Source organism: Salvia miltiorrhiza, chromosome 6, assembly GCF_028751815.1.
Source record: "Salvia miltiorrhiza cultivar Shanhuang (shh) chromosome 6, IMPLAD_Smil_shh, whole genome shotgun sequence".
NCBI lineage: Eukaryota > Viridiplantae > Streptophyta > Magnoliopsida > Lamiales > Lamiaceae > Salvia > Salvia miltiorrhiza.
Window position 1 is genome coordinate 45,339,658 of NC_080392.1, and position 17,474 is coordinate 45,357,131.

The 17,474-nt window shown below is 36.8% G+C and overlaps 4 protein-coding genes and 1 long non-coding RNA gene across 6 annotated transcripts; 3 read left to right on the plus strand and 2 right to left on the minus strand.

The window, feature by feature from the left end:
* Nucleotides 1-1,593: 1,593 nt before the first annotated feature.
* Nucleotides 1,594-2,272, plus strand: LOC130989986 (uncharacterized). The gene is made up of 2 exons (XM_057914171.1): nt 1,594-1,769; nt 1,847-2,272. The coding sequence occupies exons 1-2, from the start codon at nt 1,626-1,628 to the stop codon at nt 2,114-2,116; spliced, it is 414 nt and encodes a 137-aa protein (XP_057770154.1). The 5' UTR covers nt 1,594-1,625; the 3' UTR covers nt 2,117-2,272.
* A 47-nt stretch (nt 2,273-2,319) lies between these two features.
* On the minus strand, nt 2,320-6,551 carry LOC130989987 (uncharacterized). The gene is made up of 4 exons (XM_057914172.1): nt 6,132-6,551; nt 4,103-5,924; nt 2,715-4,016; nt 2,320-2,631 (listed from the first exon to the last, which is right to left on the minus strand). Exons 1-3 carry the CDS (start codon nt 6,140-6,142, stop codon nt 3,921-3,923), a joined length of 1,929 nt encoding a protein of 642 aa, XP_057770155.1. The 5' UTR covers nt 6,143-6,551; the 3' UTR covers nt 2,320-2,631; nt 2,715-3,920.
* Nucleotides 6,552-7,273: 722 nt separating this feature from the next.
* Nucleotides 7,274-14,360, plus strand: LOC130989991 (uncharacterized). Of its 2 annotated transcripts, none has more exons than XM_057914176.1 (7): nt 7,274-7,598; nt 8,730-8,841; nt 9,637-9,798; nt 12,287-12,333; nt 12,752-12,878; nt 13,883-13,949; nt 14,023-14,360. In XM_057914176.1, exons 1-7 carry the CDS (start codon nt 7,395-7,397, stop codon nt 14,069-14,071), a joined length of 768 nt encoding a protein of 255 aa, XP_057770159.1. In that variant the 5' UTR covers nt 7,274-7,394; the 3' UTR covers nt 14,072-14,360. The 2 variants fall into 2 exon arrangements, with proteins under 2 accessions (XP_057770159.1, XP_057770158.1); XM_057914175.1 differs by having other exon boundaries at nt 7,357-7,598; nt 13,880-13,949.
* LOC130989992 (uncharacterized) lies at nt 14,270-15,834 on the minus strand. Its single transcript, XM_057914177.1, has 2 exons — nt 15,218-15,834; nt 14,270-14,732 (listed from the first exon to the last, which is right to left on the minus strand). The coding sequence occupies exons 1-2, from the start codon at nt 15,832-15,834 to the stop codon at nt 14,657-14,659; spliced, it is 693 nt and encodes a 230-aa protein (XP_057770160.1). The 3' UTR covers nt 14,270-14,656.
* On the plus strand, nt 15,265-16,014 carry LOC130989993 (uncharacterized). Its single transcript, XR_009090811.1, has 2 exons — nt 15,265-15,395; nt 15,562-16,014. It is a non-coding gene; the product is annotated as an uncharacterized LOC130989993 (long non-coding RNA).
* Nucleotides 16,015-17,474: the final 1,460 nt, after the last annotated feature.

Consider the following 17,474-nt stretch of genomic DNA (forward strand, 5'->3'; position numbering starts at 1 on the left):
TTCTTCTATCTTGAAAATCCAAGAATGAGGGTCGTCGCCGTCGAAACGAGGAACGTCCAAACGGATCAGCGGGCTGCGAGCATGAGAGTTGTCGAAGGTGTGGGAGGAGGAAGTGTTGTGGGATGATTTGAAAAGAGCGACGAGTTCGTCGATCTGTTTTTGGAGGGCGGCGTTCTGGGCGTCGAGATGTCTCTGCCAGGCGGGGACTTCGGAGGCCATGGGAACGTCAATGAAAGCACCAATTAATACGCTACGTATTAATGTTCACGTTAGGGAGAACGCAAAACTCCGACAATTCTTACGATCACACAAAGAATAGCTTCAAAGAAATAATTTCATAGCAATAATAATAACAAAACGTTCCCTTCTTCTTATATAGAAGCTAGGGCAACAACTACTTACTTGGAAAACAAGAAATAAACTCTAATCTAGCCCTAATCTAAGTATAACATTAAACGGCCCATGAAAACAGTAAAACAATAAGTAAATGAATAACTAATCAAGATATCGGATGGGCTTTCGAACTACTCGACGAGGTCGGCTCTGGGCTAAGCTTGGGCTTGGTTCATCTTGTATAACTTGTTGGGCTTCTTCTATTGGCGTATCATATAGCCTAACTCAAGCCTCCTCCAACTCTCGTAGTTCATCAATAACAATCCATAAACAATAAACAAATTGGCTAGCTTCAAAGCCCTAACAGATTTCCCCCCAGTTAACATACACTCTTCTCGAAATGCATCTTGTATATTCAAAATTTTCAAATTACTTTCAGCTGCAAAGACAATTCCATGAAATTTGGAGTGGGTAGGGAGTGAAGGTTTAGGACCAATCTTCAATCCACTCATAAGACAAAAGTCAGCTGGCCCAAATTCAACCGAAAATCCACCAAAGTTAAATTCTAACAAATTTCTATCCAAACTGTTAGAGTATAGTCTCTTACTTAACAAAGTCAAAACTTCACCTTGGAATTTCATCTCACCAATATTAAATAAATGCCCAAAATTGGATTTTCGTAACAAACTCATGGTATGTTAGACTCCGATAATCGATGTCTAATGTCATCAAGATACCATAGTTGACATCTCGTTGTTAACTCCACACCCACACGAAAATTGAAGACGAAAATTAAAGAAAATTATAGATTCCGAGAGTACAGAATACATGCCTCATTGCTACAAATTCTTCCATTCAACTTAATAACAATTAGTTATTCCACTATTTTTCTAACAAAAAAAAATAGCTATTCCACTATTTCGGCAAAAATCACGTTATCTGGTTTCACATAATTAATAGGGTTAATTGCATGAAAATACACGAACTTTAGTCACTTTTCCATTCTACACACGAACTTTAAAATTTACATTTTAAACCATGAACTTTGAATTCGTTCCAATTTTTCCTTAAAATTCATTTACCCCCAATTTGGTCATGAGGTGGCGCCTATGTGGCAGCCGGAAATGTGACTCACAACTGCCGGTCCGATATGTTAAACGACGTCGTTCTTAATAGTGATAAACGACGTCGTTTCTCATTGAATCGTTTAATTTAGGTTAAATATGAATTACTTATCCCAATTCATTCATATTTTGTAGCTCAATCTAGGGTTCGTCAGCAAATCAGGTGGAATGCCCTCATCGTCTGCGACTTCCAGCCAATGTCACTCAGAAATGAACTCACGGAATTGCCATTGTAAAGCTCCGGTGAAAAAAGAGATCTCAAGAACTACCAAGAATCCTGGGCGCGAATTTTACTGTTGCGCTTATGGAACGGTAGGTTAATTTGGATTAGTTCTTCGCCTCCTCTTGATTTTGTTGCACTTGTGTTAATTATTTCAATTTTGTTGTAGTGTAATTATTTTGATTGGGTTGATTCTCAACCAAGGTCATCATCTTCTTCATTCGTACATGAGAACTGCTGTGAAAAGATCAACTTTTGGATTGGGGAATACTTCAAGATTTCTGACTCAAATGCTGTCTTCTTGAAGCATAATCATGAGGTAAGAGTGCAACTCGCCATTCTGGAGGCTGCAAAGAAGGGAATTGAGAGACAGATTGTAGTTCAACGCCTTGTCATTGTTGGGCTTTTGGTGATTGTGTTAGGTCTAATGTTTAGATAGGTTGTGGAGATGGCATTTTCTTTGATTTTGCTGGGCTAATGTTTAGATAGATTGTAGTTTAATCCATGACATTTTGTATGATCTTGAACCTTTGTAATGACATTAGCAGAATTTGGTGGAATATTGAAGCCTGTGAAATGGCCATTTTGTGTTTAACACTATAATTTGCAAACAAAAAACAAATCATCTGCCAATAAGAAATAGTGACTGAAATAAGGATTCATTGATAGAAGATGATCTGCCAACCAAAAAACACAACAGTATTCATAAGTTAAAAGTACATAACATTTGCAAACAGTCACTGAATTTGTTTCATCAACATTTTACAAACACAAAATGGACTGATCTAGTGCTTAGGTTCCTTGTGATTCTTGTGTTGGAGCGGACCCTGTTGGGGCAGTTGGAGCAGATTGTGTGTTGGAGGATCCTACTCCAGATGCTTGGCTTCCACTGGTTGTAGACCTTGTGTTGGGACGAGGTGGCACGAAAGTTCCTCGGGCACTCCTTGAAGACATCTACATAAGCAATAAATTTGAGTTAGTACAAATGGTAGCAAATGAAGTGAAGGAAGTATTTTGAAATGATTTTTGGAACATACATTGACATATATGTTCCCTGTCCCTTGAGCAACATATACCCCAAGTCCTTTTAAGGCCGTGTTTCTTTCTTTCATGATTGTGCTTGTGGAAGCATTTGCATGTGTTGTTGAATGTAAGGTGGGGGCTGGACCAGTAGAAGCAGGATCAGTTGAGGTAGGAGTTGGAGCAGTGTCTTCATTCATGGCTGATGTAGCATTTTTCTTTGTGGTGCGCCGCTTCCTCTCCTTTGTAGGCCTCTCACTGCATGTGAGAGGATGCTTCCTTGGCCTACCTCTTGGCTTCTGTAAAATTCAATCATTTATCATGTAAGAAAATTAAGACAATGGCAGATTACAAATTTAAGTTAATAATCCAACCTGATTTCCTTCTTCTCTGACCACCTTTTCGTTTTTGCAAGACCTTGCATTGTGACCAACTTGAAGGCAATTTTGACATGTCATCTTAATCCCAATTCTTTTCAGCCTTGTGTTGTTGTTTGGATCCCTCTCATCTACATCTCTTCTCCTCTTCTTTTTTGGTCTTCCTGGCATAGCCCTAATCAATGGAGGTTGCACTGGATAACCAACACCCTTTGGCCACATTTTTTCCCCATTGATAGGCTCTAAGCCATATGCATAAGCCTTCAAGTATTTCTCCACAGAGTAGCATTCATGCACATACTCTGTGGGTTCCTCCTTCATAAAATGCAAGGCTGCTATGGCATGCTTGCAAGGTATCCCACTGATATCCCACTGCCTACAACTACAATGCTTTTCACCTAACTGAACCACAAACCTATCATCATAACAGCTTACTTCAAATTTGCCACCTAAACCAGGATAGGCTTGGCACATTCTGGCATCATATCTCAGTTTGTCAAGTTTTTTTCTTATGTTTGGGCATATTTTTTCAGTACTATCAGTCACCAACCCCAGCTTTTTGTACTGTCTCCCCCTTAAAGCAACTCTAATGTCTTCTAACATGGTGATTATGTGCTTAGCCCTAGCTTTCACTATATAGCCATTAAATGTCTCAGAGACATTATTATCAACCATATCAGATAGACAATGTGTAGAGATAAAGCATCTACAAAACCTGTGGTATTCCCTGTTCATAAAATCTGTGTGTGCTTCCTGACTCTCAGCTTTCATCTCCTCCATTGCTAAGTCAAACTCATGTTGATATGATGCACGTACTGCTCTCCAAAAAAGATTCTTTAGTGTTGCTCATTTGTGTGTTTTCTTCCAGTTACAGTAGACATGTCTTGCACAATTTCTATGTTCAGCAAATGGTGCAAGACTTGCCACTGCATTTTGTAGTCCCTATCAAAAGACCATTACAACAATGTTGTTAGTACTCAAGCAGTCTGTTGATATAATATAACAACATGAACAAATAGACAAATTACCTTCTGTTGATCAGATATGAAGCTGATCCCCAAACCATCTGTGACACCCAAGTCCTCAAGCAAGATTTTTATAAACCAGCTCCAACACTCTTCGTTTTCAGCCTCTACAACAGCCCAGGCTACTGGAAACATCTGATTGTTTCCATCCTTAGAAACTGCACATAAAAGTTGTCCACCCAAATAGGTTTTCAGAAAACAGCCATCAAGTCCTATTATTCTCCTACATCCTTCCATGAACCCCTTTCTTAATGCACTGAAGCCAATATAAAGCCCCCTAAATACTGAATCATCACCTAATAGAAGCTCAAACCTCCCTTCTTTATCCACCCTCATCAACTCTGACATATAAGACCTCAATGAATTGTAGTGTTTCTTAACTGACCCCCTTAAGAGCTCTAAAGCATGAGCTTTTGCCCTATACAGTCTCCCCAAAGAGGGTTGTATAGAGAATCTAGTGTTGACATCCAATGCCATCTCCTGAACCTGCATGCAGGGCCTCAATCTGAAAACCTCAATGTATTGCTTTGCTAACCACTTGTAATCTGCCAACTTGTTGTGAATGTCAAAAAGGCAGGTGTGCTCACCAACAAGCACTTTCACAGCAAAAGTACATTGGTCTTTGATGTCAGACCCATAGCACCTCCAGATACATGGTGGTCTACACTTAGTATCTAGTTGTTTTTTACTAACTCTCCTAAACCGAATAGGATAACCCTTCAGTATAGCCCAGCTTCTAAGAGCTTCTTTGCATTGATAACCATTTTCAAACCTTAGCCCTATCTGTACTATCAAGTCCTTGTGATTGCACCTAGGGTCATACATGATTCTAGGCAATCTCTTAGGTCCTTCTTCTTCATCTGTGGAATCAGACACCACATCTCCATCAGATACAATGTAATCAGATAGCATTCCCCCATCTCCTTCAGTGTTACTACCCCTTGGATCAGCACTCCCACCCTCACTCATAGATACATCATCTGGCAAGTCTCCCTCTTCTCTTTCTTGTACTACCCCTTCCACTAGTCTTAGGTTCAATCTAGCATCCCTATACTCTTCATCATCAGAGCCCAGTTCATTGTCACCTAATGAATCATCTATTTCATACTGTTCACCATCCTCAGGAAGAATGTAATCACTATCCTCAGGGTCTGTTTCTATAATAGGCTCATCAACTAAAGTTCTAGTAACCTGCTTCTCCTTACCCTTTTTCTTGGGTGTAGTCTCCACTGGCAAACTATTCTCTCCCAATCCTAACACCTTCCTACTTCTAGTTATAGGAGAGGTTCTTACTGAAACAGTACCTTGTCCTTCATCTATAACCTTCTTACTTCTAGTAATGGGAGAAGTTCCCACTGGCTTATTCACCTTCTTCTTCTCGGGTCTACTCAACTTCTCTTTCCCCTTTCCTACTGTCTTCCCTTTCTCCACTTCACCTGCATTCTCTTTCCCCATTTCTAATGGCTTCTCTTTCCCCAATTGCAAAGGCTTCTCACTCCCCTGTTCAACAGTTTTATCACTACCCAATTCACCCTTGTCTACGTACACACTACAAAATTTATTCTTGCACAGACTTATATTAAGCATTTTCATAACATCAGCATCATTGTGTATGTCAAAAAATGCAAGTGTCCTAGGTGCTTTCCAAGCAAGGCAATCCCACCTCGCATACCCAAATTCACGCACTAATTCCTCTAAATCAAAGAAACCAAATCTATCCCTATCTTGCATGCTGAGATCTGCCTTACCCCCAAGATACATTCTTGCACACCCCACGGTAGTAAATTTCCCCCCATGATGTATATAAATCCCAAATTCGTCGTCACTGCATAGAATTAAAAGAATAGCAAAAATTTCAGGAATTAATCATTTCTAACTGCATTCATCAAAATTACTCCAATTTACTCCAATTTTCCTACATCTAAACATGAAAAAAAACCCTAATTCGTGGAAATCGACTACAATTTTACAGAGTTTACCTACGAACAACTGGACAAAAGCAAAAAAATGCGCGCAATTGAAAATGACCTACCTGTCTGCCATTGATGTTAAAGTATTACACCAAAGCTGGGACCACCTCTTCGTCAAGGATCTCCTTGTAGCTGTTGACCTTCAACCCTCGGTGAAAATGGCGTCTCCTTAGTTTTTACAGTTGTAAAATTGCAAATGCCCTAATCTAAGAGATTAATTCGAAAGACTTATGTAAAACGACGTCGTCACATGCCTAAACGCGGTGTTTTGACAACCGCGATTAAAACGACGTCGTGTTTGTCGTGACACGTCAGACATCCAACTGGCACTATTAAGGACACGTAAGATTTCCGATGACCGGAAATGAATTTTAAGGAAAAATTGGAACGAATTCAAAGTTCATGGTTTAAAATGTAAATTTTAAAGTTCGTGTGCAGAATGGAAAAATGACTAAAGTTCGTGTATTTTCATGCAATTAACCCTAATTAATATAAATAAACATTTTAACATATGATAGATCGAAATCCTATATGCTCAGAATACACATTACCCATTAATTGCATAAGAAATAAAAGGTTATAAGTCCCCAAGGGGACACCAAGCGGTGCGACCTCCTGTGTGTGAACAGTGAGGTCCCGGGTTCAAACCCCACTGCTCCCCCCCCCCCCCAAAAAAAAGGTTATAAAATATTCATCCATATAATTAGATTTCAGGCTGGCAATTAATTAATAAAAATATTTCAAAATTATTACAAAAGGTATAAAGGTGAATATGATTTAAATGTTCTTATTTAATCCATGGTCCACATACATAATACCAGAAAAGACTACCGTCAAGATTTGCATTAAATGTGACGATTATCAAATACTTTTCTAAAAGAATGAATCCAAAAATTCAATACGACAAACCTCAAATTAAATGTCAAATTAAATAAGGATAACGTACATAAAACTCAAAGAAAATGAAAAATAAATTAATACAATTATATAATCTAACATAAGTTCATACTGCCGATCAATTAATAAAGTAAAAACTTGAATTGCTAGATACATCTAAAAATATCAGATGTTCGAAACGTGGCCCTATGGAAATTTAAAAATACAAAGGCAGGTCTAGCCAATTTCTAGGGACACGTGTAAGTATTTTGGGGGATAAGTGGTATTTCATAAAATAGTGAAGCCAAGAATCGGTGGTATTGAATTTGAAACCCGGACCGGCGGACAAAAAAAATAAACAAAAAACACTTTATTTGCATGCAACGTGTCAACATCTTAAGGGCATTTCAAGTAAAAGGGAGCTAAAGCCAAACAATCTTACAAAGAACATGACTTTTCAAGAAATGCATCCTATATTTGGAAGAGTGGTGGCGGAATCGTCAGCGCCGCCGCAGCAAACCTCGTCGCGTGTCCCGTTTCTTTATTACTTGCACCGTAGTGGAGACGACGGCTCGGTGCTCCGAGTCGTCGCCACCGATTTCCAGTGCAATACATTTCAGACCATTAGGTCTCGCCAACAGCTCGAAGACTTGGTACATTCATCTTTTCATCCCCTCTTCCGTTTTATATTCTTAATTCAAATTATTTCTCATTTTGTTTTCTTTTTCCAGTCTAGTGTTCGGATTTCTATTACATTTTCGTGGATTTATTCTAGTTACTGATCAGTAATCAAGGACAATTATTCAAGTGATGAAGCTCGAATTGTATGAAAAAGAAAAGAAGAGAAAATATAGTTTTTTTTTTTTTCTTTTTTTCTTTTTATTGGAAAACACTAGTGTTGCAGTCTTTCGCGTTGTAATGAGCAATGTCAAAATTGGCCTTACGCGATTTCGCAGTTTAGGTTTGCTTCAGCCTTGAAAGATGGGGTGAAATAAGAGTATTTGCGAAATAGTTGTGAACTCTTACCTTTATTTGGATGACTTTTTCTCTTGGCAATGGCACATCATTATAAGTTAAAGTGAATTCAAACTGCAAGAGATTTAACTGAGAACTTTTGGTTTACTCAAGTTCTGCTTTCAATTATTTACCTCTGAGAGACGTTTATAAGTGGTAACATGCACCTAGTAATGTTGATGATCGTTGCCTCGAGGATTATAAATTTAGGAAATGCTGCTGTTAAAGCTATATTTGTGATCTTAGTTTCAATTTCCGAGGCCTGTGGGTAACTCCAAAGGATGTAATGTGGCTTGGTTTGTATCGTATCATGCATTTTCTCACCTCAAATGAAATATGTTATTTCGTGTTAGCTGTCAGTGTGCTACTATGGATTCAACTATAAGAGAGAGAATATTACGGGTAAGGCTTGCTGGGGTATTTGGATTGTATATGTAATATTATGGGGACTGTGAAAGGAGAGGTGAAGAGGTTGAATACACCGGACATATGCTGAGTATTTGGTGAAGTATATGAGATGAGTCACTATACTAATTATTGCATGTTAGTTGTGCTTGAGTTTGTTTTGTTTAGTATGTTTAAGAAGCATAATATCATTTCCTGGTCTAATAGCAGATGTAACCAAAACAATATGTGAGCTGATCTAGCTGAGAATATTTTGCTAGACAAGACCTTATTAAAGTTTGATAGATGCTTCTACATACTGCTTTATACTTTATTAACACTGACATAAGCGATCATTTTATCTGTTTGTTTTTTGATATACTTAGAAGGATGATATCGGGATTGGTGGCTCGTGGTCTGAGTTTGTTGACTACATCACATCTTCCCTAAAATCAGGAGATGTAAAGCTTGTCATGGATGGTGTGTCAGAACTCGGAGGTAATTCAATACTTCTAATCTTTTATTTACAAGCATCGTGGTGAACGGTCTCAGTTTTCTGTAAATGGGAACTGAGGAGGAAAGTTGTGGACCTCTTTCCCGTGTAGTGGATGAGATGTTTCTGTTATTTACTTTTGAGATTTAAATTGTTTGATCTGTTTTTATATTAAAAAAAAAACATCCCTCCATGCAACATACTAGATACTTAAAACAGGAAAATGATATTGAAACTCAAATTGTTTGATCTTTATTTATTTATGAAAAAGACGTCTCTCTTTCTCTCTTAGAAACTATTTATCAAGCAATGCAGTAGCGTGTACCTAACAAGATCTTTCAAAATTTACTAATTATGCTGTTTTCCGTGTAGTTACTATTTCTAAACCTATATAATCCACAGTAATATAGTTAATCAATTTTATTTTACGTGGAAAGCTAGCGATGACATTGTAACATGAAAATACTTGAAATATATTTTCTGTTCCCAGTTTATGATTTGATGTACTCCCTCCGTCCCTAAAAATTATGGTGCAATGGAGATGGCACGGGTTTTAAACAAAAAGTGTGGTAGTTGTGTTTTGAGTGGAGATTGGGCCTCACACCTTTTGTAAATAGTGAGTGGGGATAGTTTTTTTTTATTAGTATAAGTTTGTGGGGTTTCTAAATAAAGGAAAAACCACAATTTTCAGGGACGTACCGATATGGTAATAAGACCACAATTTTCAGAGATGGTAGGAGTATCTTCTAAAATATATGCATCAAGATATATCATATACCTAATGTCCTTTGTGATTTTAGGTGCTTCTCAGGCAAAATTAATTTCCCAAAAAGCAAAAGGAATGCCACGGATCTTGTTTTCTCTTCATAAGCTTGTTGATGGTGCTGCTAATGAGGCAATGGCCAATCTTTCGCTGGAACTGTACAATGAATTCAAGGACGTTCAGAGTTCACTTGCAGAAGGTCTTGTATTGATTAAATTGCATAGAAGTATTCATAATCTCAATCTACTAGTAAATTCCACCTACAAAATCATAGCTCCAGTTAATACCACTCAAAAAGATGGTTAAGTTTTTCTTTAGTTGAGGATTAGCTCATTGGTTGGAGTCTTTTTTTCTTAATATCTGATTTTGTGTTTTCTTTTCTCCTCTACACATCAAAAAAAAAACTTTTATTTTCTCAGGTGGGCTGTTTACTAGCAACATCTGCTACCAATGTTGTTTAATGTATATACCAACTTTTACTTTTTCTTAATACGGGATGGTGGTACGAGTTTGAAATGAGCTTCAGAGTAATAATGTAACATAATGGAATAATCCCGTGGTCATTTGGCTAATGAAAAGAAGAACAATCTGATGTTCAAGAACATAGGAAAGAATTTGACATTCCACGGGAAATATAGAAATAGGAATTCCATTCAAGTAAAAATGTAAAATAAGCTAACTCACCCACTGATGCATCATATGATTCTGCATTTCGAGCTGATTTGCTATTGTATAAATTTACTGTAGTTATCTTGCCTTTTTCATTAATTACCACTTGCATGTGCTATGGAAAATTATTCTCCTTTCTGCTTCTTAAGTTACTTTATAAATGCAAGCCCGAGATAATATCTTGGGGGGTGGCCGAGCTGCATCGATGTTTTTGTATTCTGATGCCTATTTTGAGAAAGCACTAGAGTACCTCGAATGGGGGGTGGCCGAGCCGCATCGATGCGGCGCGCTGTGCGCGGCCGCGCGGTGGCGCACCCCCCGCCTCGTGCTGGTTACGATGGAGCGTGCCGGCTCGGTTTGGACGAAGGGTGTGGCGCGTGTAAAACACGCGCCCCATTTAAAATAATATAAAAAAATTAAAATTCAAAACATCTTACCCTTTTTTGCCTTTTTTAATTTTATTTTTATTTTTAAAATCTGACCGTTTGAAGCAAACAACTCTTTCTTGTTATTATTATTAGTTTTATTTATTTTTATTCCTTTCATCCTCGATAAATGCCACTTTCCCTAATTCATTTTTTATATCCAACACAACAATTCTCTCTTCTTCTCTCACTTTTCCATCTTCTTCTCTCAAATTTAGTTCAGAAAATGGAAGGCCAATTTAACGACTATATGAAGAATTACGCTCAAGGCTTGAGGTTTGTTGCTGATGGATAGAGGAAACCCAGTATGCCTGCCTGAATTTTGTAATTTTCCTAAAGCTGATCTATGTATAGTCTGTGGTTCAGACACACCTTTCTTCTTTTGCTTATATAGATGTGTCATGACTATGATCTAACTTGACATAAGTTATCCCTGTTTCTCTTTTCCTTGGATTTTAAATTGCTTAAGACTCCATGTTGGCGAAGCATGCAGTTTTTGAAAACGAAAAAGTAGGGTTAATAATTGAATAAATCATGACTTTTGCCCTATTTTGCAAATTTAACTTGAACTATAAAACATTCCAATGATAGCATCACCATTATTATAGCAAATTCAACATCTTTAGTTTTTCACTGAAAATTGTCCCTAAGTTTTACAAATGTACTGTGTTTTGATGCTGAAAAGGTTGGGGATGATGAATTTTCTATTCAAAGATGGTGCTATTATTGAATGTTTAAAAGTCATGTTGAATTTGCAAAATAAGGAAAATGTCATGGGTTATTTAACAATTCTCCCCAAAGGGGGAGTTAACTTTGAGCGATAGGATGGATTGATTAATTTTGAACTTGTTTGACCATCTTATACTTCAAATACTCAATCCTATGTTTTACTTTTATCAATCTAGCCTATCACTCGAAAGTAAATTCCCCCAAAGAGTACTATTCTTTTAAACAAAAACTATTGTTATCTATGGCATCTGGCAGTGTATGGTTCTTGATTTTACTTTTTTTTTTTAAATCCTTACTACCAAACAACAGAAGCTTACCTTTTATTGACTTGTTTTAAGTTTATTTGATGATAAGTTTTACTACTAGATCCTTTCCAGTGTTTAATTCTATTTATTCCGTAGATCAAGGTAAATGAATCTTCATTGGTCATGGAATGTGTAATCTGTAGTAATTTTTTCCCTTACAGTTGCAAATGCCGACACTAAGCACCACCTTTTTCTCTATAATTATCGTCCCAGAGTTGGTCCACATGGGAGTAATTTATCGAACTCACATTAAGTAGGCAGGCAGCTGTAGGAGGAGAAGATTATAAATGACTGCATAGAACTATCTGCTCTACCAATTCATTACACGAGCATTTCTAATCAGTTGTTTCCATTGTAATAATATACGCAAGCTCTTTGATCATTCACTTATTCATCCAATATAGTTTGGTGTGACAGATATGCATTACATACTGTTATCATTTATGTAATGGGCTTATGTCATATGTTCAGTGACCTATGGGTATCTTCCTGTGTTAATATTGAATTTATTGTTATTATTACTTGAAATGCTAAAAATCTCCGTGTGTTTATGCTTCAGAGAAAGGGAGCAAATATCACTTGCAAAAAGTTCTAGCTACTGAACAGGTACTCTTTTGTTGCTGCCCAAAGAGTGGTTCCTGTAACAAATTTAATTGATCTTTATATTTTGGCTGAATGCTCATTTGATTTGGATGTCATTGTATTGTTGTTTCTTACAATTTCTGGCGTGAACCAAGTAGATATGTTTGCACTTGTTAAGGTTGTTGTATTTAGGCTTATTGTGCATAGCAAATTTAATATAATTTTACTGGATTCTTTCAGACTCTTGTAGCTATATGCAATAAAAATTGGTTAAGAGTTTCTTCTTGCTACATACTGGTTTCTGTGTCTCATCCAATATCTATTTATATGAAAAAGTTGAACCCACTTCCCATTTCTTGTCACATTGATGATTGCCATACTTGTTGCCAAGTTGGTGGTTTGGGTTTTGTTTTTTTTAAGATATTTACTCAACACATCTCAGGAGAAGAACGTTGATCTCCAGAAGCAATTGAACATGACATTATATTCAGGAAAGCACAAGTCACAGAAGATAAATGACAGAAAAGACTCAGGTTCTACGTCTGTTGTGATTTCAGCAGAGTCACCAGGTATCAGTTCTTCAAGAAAGAAAGCTCATTGGCCTTTCTTTTTATCCTTCATTTTCTTTATGAATAACTTTCTGTTCCAGATGGAAGCCAGTGTCTTCACCATTTATGATCAAACATGCATAGATGACTGAATATGGCATCAACAATTCCTATAGACTTTATTTATCATGTAGCTCTTTGCATTTGCTTGTTTCTTGAGCTTGAAAAGGCTCCAAACTTTTTTGTCTGGGCCTTAATTAGAAATATAATCGTGTTGCTACTAATAGATCTCCTGAAAACACAAAAGAGATTACTAATTACCAGATCTGTTACGGATGTGATCTACTCCTTAGGGTATGTTCTGTTACTCGAGAGTATATTGGCCCGAGATTACTCAAGATTAAGTGGGCCTAAGATTATCCAAGATAAATTTTGTCATAGGGGAAGCCAAGACTCATAAGCCATGACTAATCCTACGTGGTATTGTCCCGAGATTAAGTTATGGGCCGCGTCCATCTAACAAAACAACATATCATAACATATAATAAGCCTAAATTTATCTAATCCTTCAAACCGAACACCAGCTTAGAGTTTTGAACATTTGATGTTATCTGCATGGATTTGCTAGACCCTTCTGACAATTTATTACAATATATTTGAGCAATGAAACTAGTAACTATTACAGTTCAACAAACACGAGCTTATTTGACAAGATTAAACTTATCCTCCCTGCCTCTTAATTGTTTTAAATCTTAATGTAATAACTACAAGCCAGCTATCAATGAAGCATCAGCAGTTCAGAACTTCAGATCATGTGATCGGTACATAATGGTAATGTAGAGATGGAGCTATGTTTTGTATTTATTTATAAGATTCAACTGTTTGGGTTGTATATATTTTTTGCCATGGCCAACTTTAGGAATGTAGCTGTAAACTGCCTTGTTTAGAGTAATTTGCTCTCTTATGTCTAATATTTTGGACTTGCATGTTTTTCCCCTCTACATTTTGTGCTTGAATTGTAGCAGACAAGGAAACTGCTTCTGACACAAACTCAAGAAAAAGAACTACCCGTGTTGCACCGACATACCGCAGGTTACTATCTGTTTCTCGATTGTTAGATGAATTGTGTAGAATCTAGTTTGATGACAAGAATCTCCTTTGGCAGGTCTAAAGTAAGAGGAGCTATTTTAAATGACACTGAAGATGATGCATAGAATTTCAAAGGATCCTGACTACATGTCTTCGTGTTATGAAAATTACTGGCGTCTATCATGTTCATTACAGTGTCAGAAGTTGATAGCTCTAGATTTTTTTTCAACTGACGCTCGGTAGTTGGAGAACCGAATCTAGCAGTGCATCAGTGGATTTGTTTCAAATGTAGGAAATGGAAATATCTCTCAGGCAGCATCTTCTGATGTGAATTGCAACTGCTAGTAAAGGTTCTTGTGACAATTTGTATTTTCATTTGTTACAACTAGAAATGGAATTTGAACAATACGTAAATTCTGGAGTTGATTTGTCTAAAAAAAAGTATTAGTTGTGCTTGATCGCCACTGTCATACTTATAAACCTGTTGGCCCTCTCTCTACTGTACTAGTTGTGGCTTTACTACATAGCAACTGAACGCGTCTGCTTGCAACCTACTGGTACAATATTTGTGACTACAAATAAAGTCAGCTTTCAATACGTTTGGTGGGAAGCGTTCCAGCTGATGCCTGCTGGTACCTTGAAATTTTTTAGCAGCATCTGGATGTGCGGCATTTCAAATATATGCTGCTTGCTGTGCTTGATCTACACGATCAACTTTTGCAGCTCTGTGAACTTGTCCAGAACAGGCACCCTCTCTGTCCTTCTGATTTGTATTTCTTCTTCTCGCTGAAAGACATCGACAAGGTATCATGTTATTCTAAACCAAACTGTATCATGTTGGAGTTTAAATAAGTACAAGAGGCTATCAACTGCTTACATCTATGGGGTTTGCTAATTGTGACCATGTGCCCTTTTTTGAGCTGCTTTTGCTAATTAAATTCTTTAACGACAGCAAGATCATGTTTCGATTTGATAATGTTAGTCCTATTCTTTATACATTCTGCAAATTCATTTATATTCCCGTTCTCCATATTCATTTATATAGTCTGAAGTCTATTTTGTGCTTTGAATTAGGTTCATTTTCTTGATTTAGTAACCAACTAACAGATGACTGTGCAGTGATAAACCATTATGTCTTTAGCTTTAAACATTCCCATAATTGAGGCTCTTTACATTTTCTTCCAATTTTTTTATTGCCATAGCCTATTTAAATTATGCCAAAAAAAAGGGATGAATTCTACTGCTAAGAGAAAAGATTAGGGAAGGCATACCTGGTTAGGTTACTAATATTACTCTTTCTGATGATATTTGCATTCTTCTGATAATCTGTTATAGCTAGATATATAATCTTCCACCATTCTTTATTTGCTTGTTTCTCAGGCGCCTCTCTCGAGTGCTTCCTCGGCTTGGCCTTCTTCTTCTTCTTCTTCTTCGAACTAAGAGATACAGGTAAGAACATCTTTAGTAGGAACACTTCGCTCTCCATGCTTTCGCTCCTGCATATTTGCTTAGTGTTGGCACTCTTTGCCCTCACCGGGATTTTATGCTTCACTTTGTCTTCTTCTGCTACCGCATCTTCCTTGTCTTGCTGCTCTACTATGTCTTTGAGTGTCAGTTCATAAGAAGATTCGGGCATCTGCTTGAGCATCTCCATGAGCTCCTTTCTACTATCAACGATTGCCCTCAACCGGGACGTTGGAGAGAGACAGCTATACTGGTGGTTCTCCGGCAGCAAAGTGGAGGTTTCTGGTCTTCTCCACAGCAGAGGAGACGATGCTCCGAGTTGATCTTCTCCACACATTTGGAATTCAAACAGCTCATCCTCACAGCCGTGACGAGCAACCGGTAACCTTTCTTCCCAAAACTTGAAATCACTCAATCTTCCCATAACTATATATGTATGTGTGTGTTTATGTTTCCTTGATGAAGAATGAAGGGTGAAGGTTATGGTAGGAGGAGAGTAGAGGCAGTGAGTGGTTGCTTCATTAAATTAAACATGATTAGAAGTCGTATATATATTGTGAATTGTGATAAAGTAATTAATGAAGTTGCTATTTTCTACGATTTATTCAAAGTCTTTGCCGTCTACATTGAGACGATTAGGAAATGTGTCAGTATTCAAAATTTCTTCCAATTGTGCATGCCAAAATACATGGGGTTTAATTTCCCCTTTTTTATTGTCTTTTCGTATTGGAATTTGATAAAAGTGTGGAAATGCCTATTCTGCATAATAGTTTATTTGTTACTTTATTTCATTATTTTACAATCGTTGTCGCAAGCACCGTCGATTTTATTAAACAAACAAAAAAGTATTGCAAATTAAATTATATTCCTTGAGCGGAAGTTTTAGTGGCATGGAAACAAAACCAATTTTCTTTGTATAAGAATTCGCTTAAGATAATAATGAACTAATTTATGGGATGGATGGAGTAAATTCTTTGGCCAATTAGTATTGTATTCGTGGGATATACGATATGTAAATATTAATTTAAACTTTAAATTATTATTACACTAAGTATATTTAAAATCATGAATTATTGATTTTGTATCAATTGTACCCTCATTCATTTTTCGACTCTTGAAAGTCGATATGGCTTACCGAATGCGTTTGCAATATTAATGAAATAGGGTTAAGTAGCAATTACAACTCTATGACGTTTAGCCCCTTAATTATACTCGACATTAGATCAATCAAGTCTCCGATGTTCCAATTTCGGTGTAATTAAACTCTCCTCTCAAATGATCGTTACTTATTTTCACAGGCCATTTTCGGCGACCTTGGCGAAGAAGAAATGGTGGAATTTGCATATTAAATGTGGTGGGGTCCCATTGCATACGAAATATAAAAAATAAAAATAAAAAATAAGTCACCTCAAGTTCTTTCTAAAATACTTATATTGATTGGAGACCATACGAATGCAAATGGTTGACCAAAGGCCAATTGAGCATCTAGAAACTAGGATATAAAAATACAAGAAGATAAATATTTAAGCATAATTTATTGCAAAAGTCACTCAATTTTGTTTCCTAGTTGGAATCCTGGCGCACTTCAGTTCTGCGAGACCCCTACTTCACGTTTATGGACTACTTGCATTTGACTAACTGCATGCAAACAAGCAACACAAATACGTATTTGCATTTTTTTTTCTTCTAATTTCTCTTTTCAACCTTTTTTTTCAAAAAAAGAAAAAAAAATCTTCGACTTGCATTTAAGAATGACCTTCATTTAAAAATAATTTTTCTAGTCCAAAATATATGACTTGATAAAGGTTTTATCATAATATGTAAATTAATAGTGTTTTATGTCCCGAACTTTCAGCGTTTTTCATAAAATGTTCCGAACTTTCATTTTCATCTAAAAGACACCCCGAACTTTCAGTTTTTTTTTTATAAAATGTCCCGTTACACAAAATTTGGTGACAAAAAGATGAATTATCTCGTCGAAAGAAATATTTTGGGGACCGTTATTGTTGGAAAATCATATTATGAACCACCATTGTTGAAAAACGTTGAAAGTTTGGGCTTTTT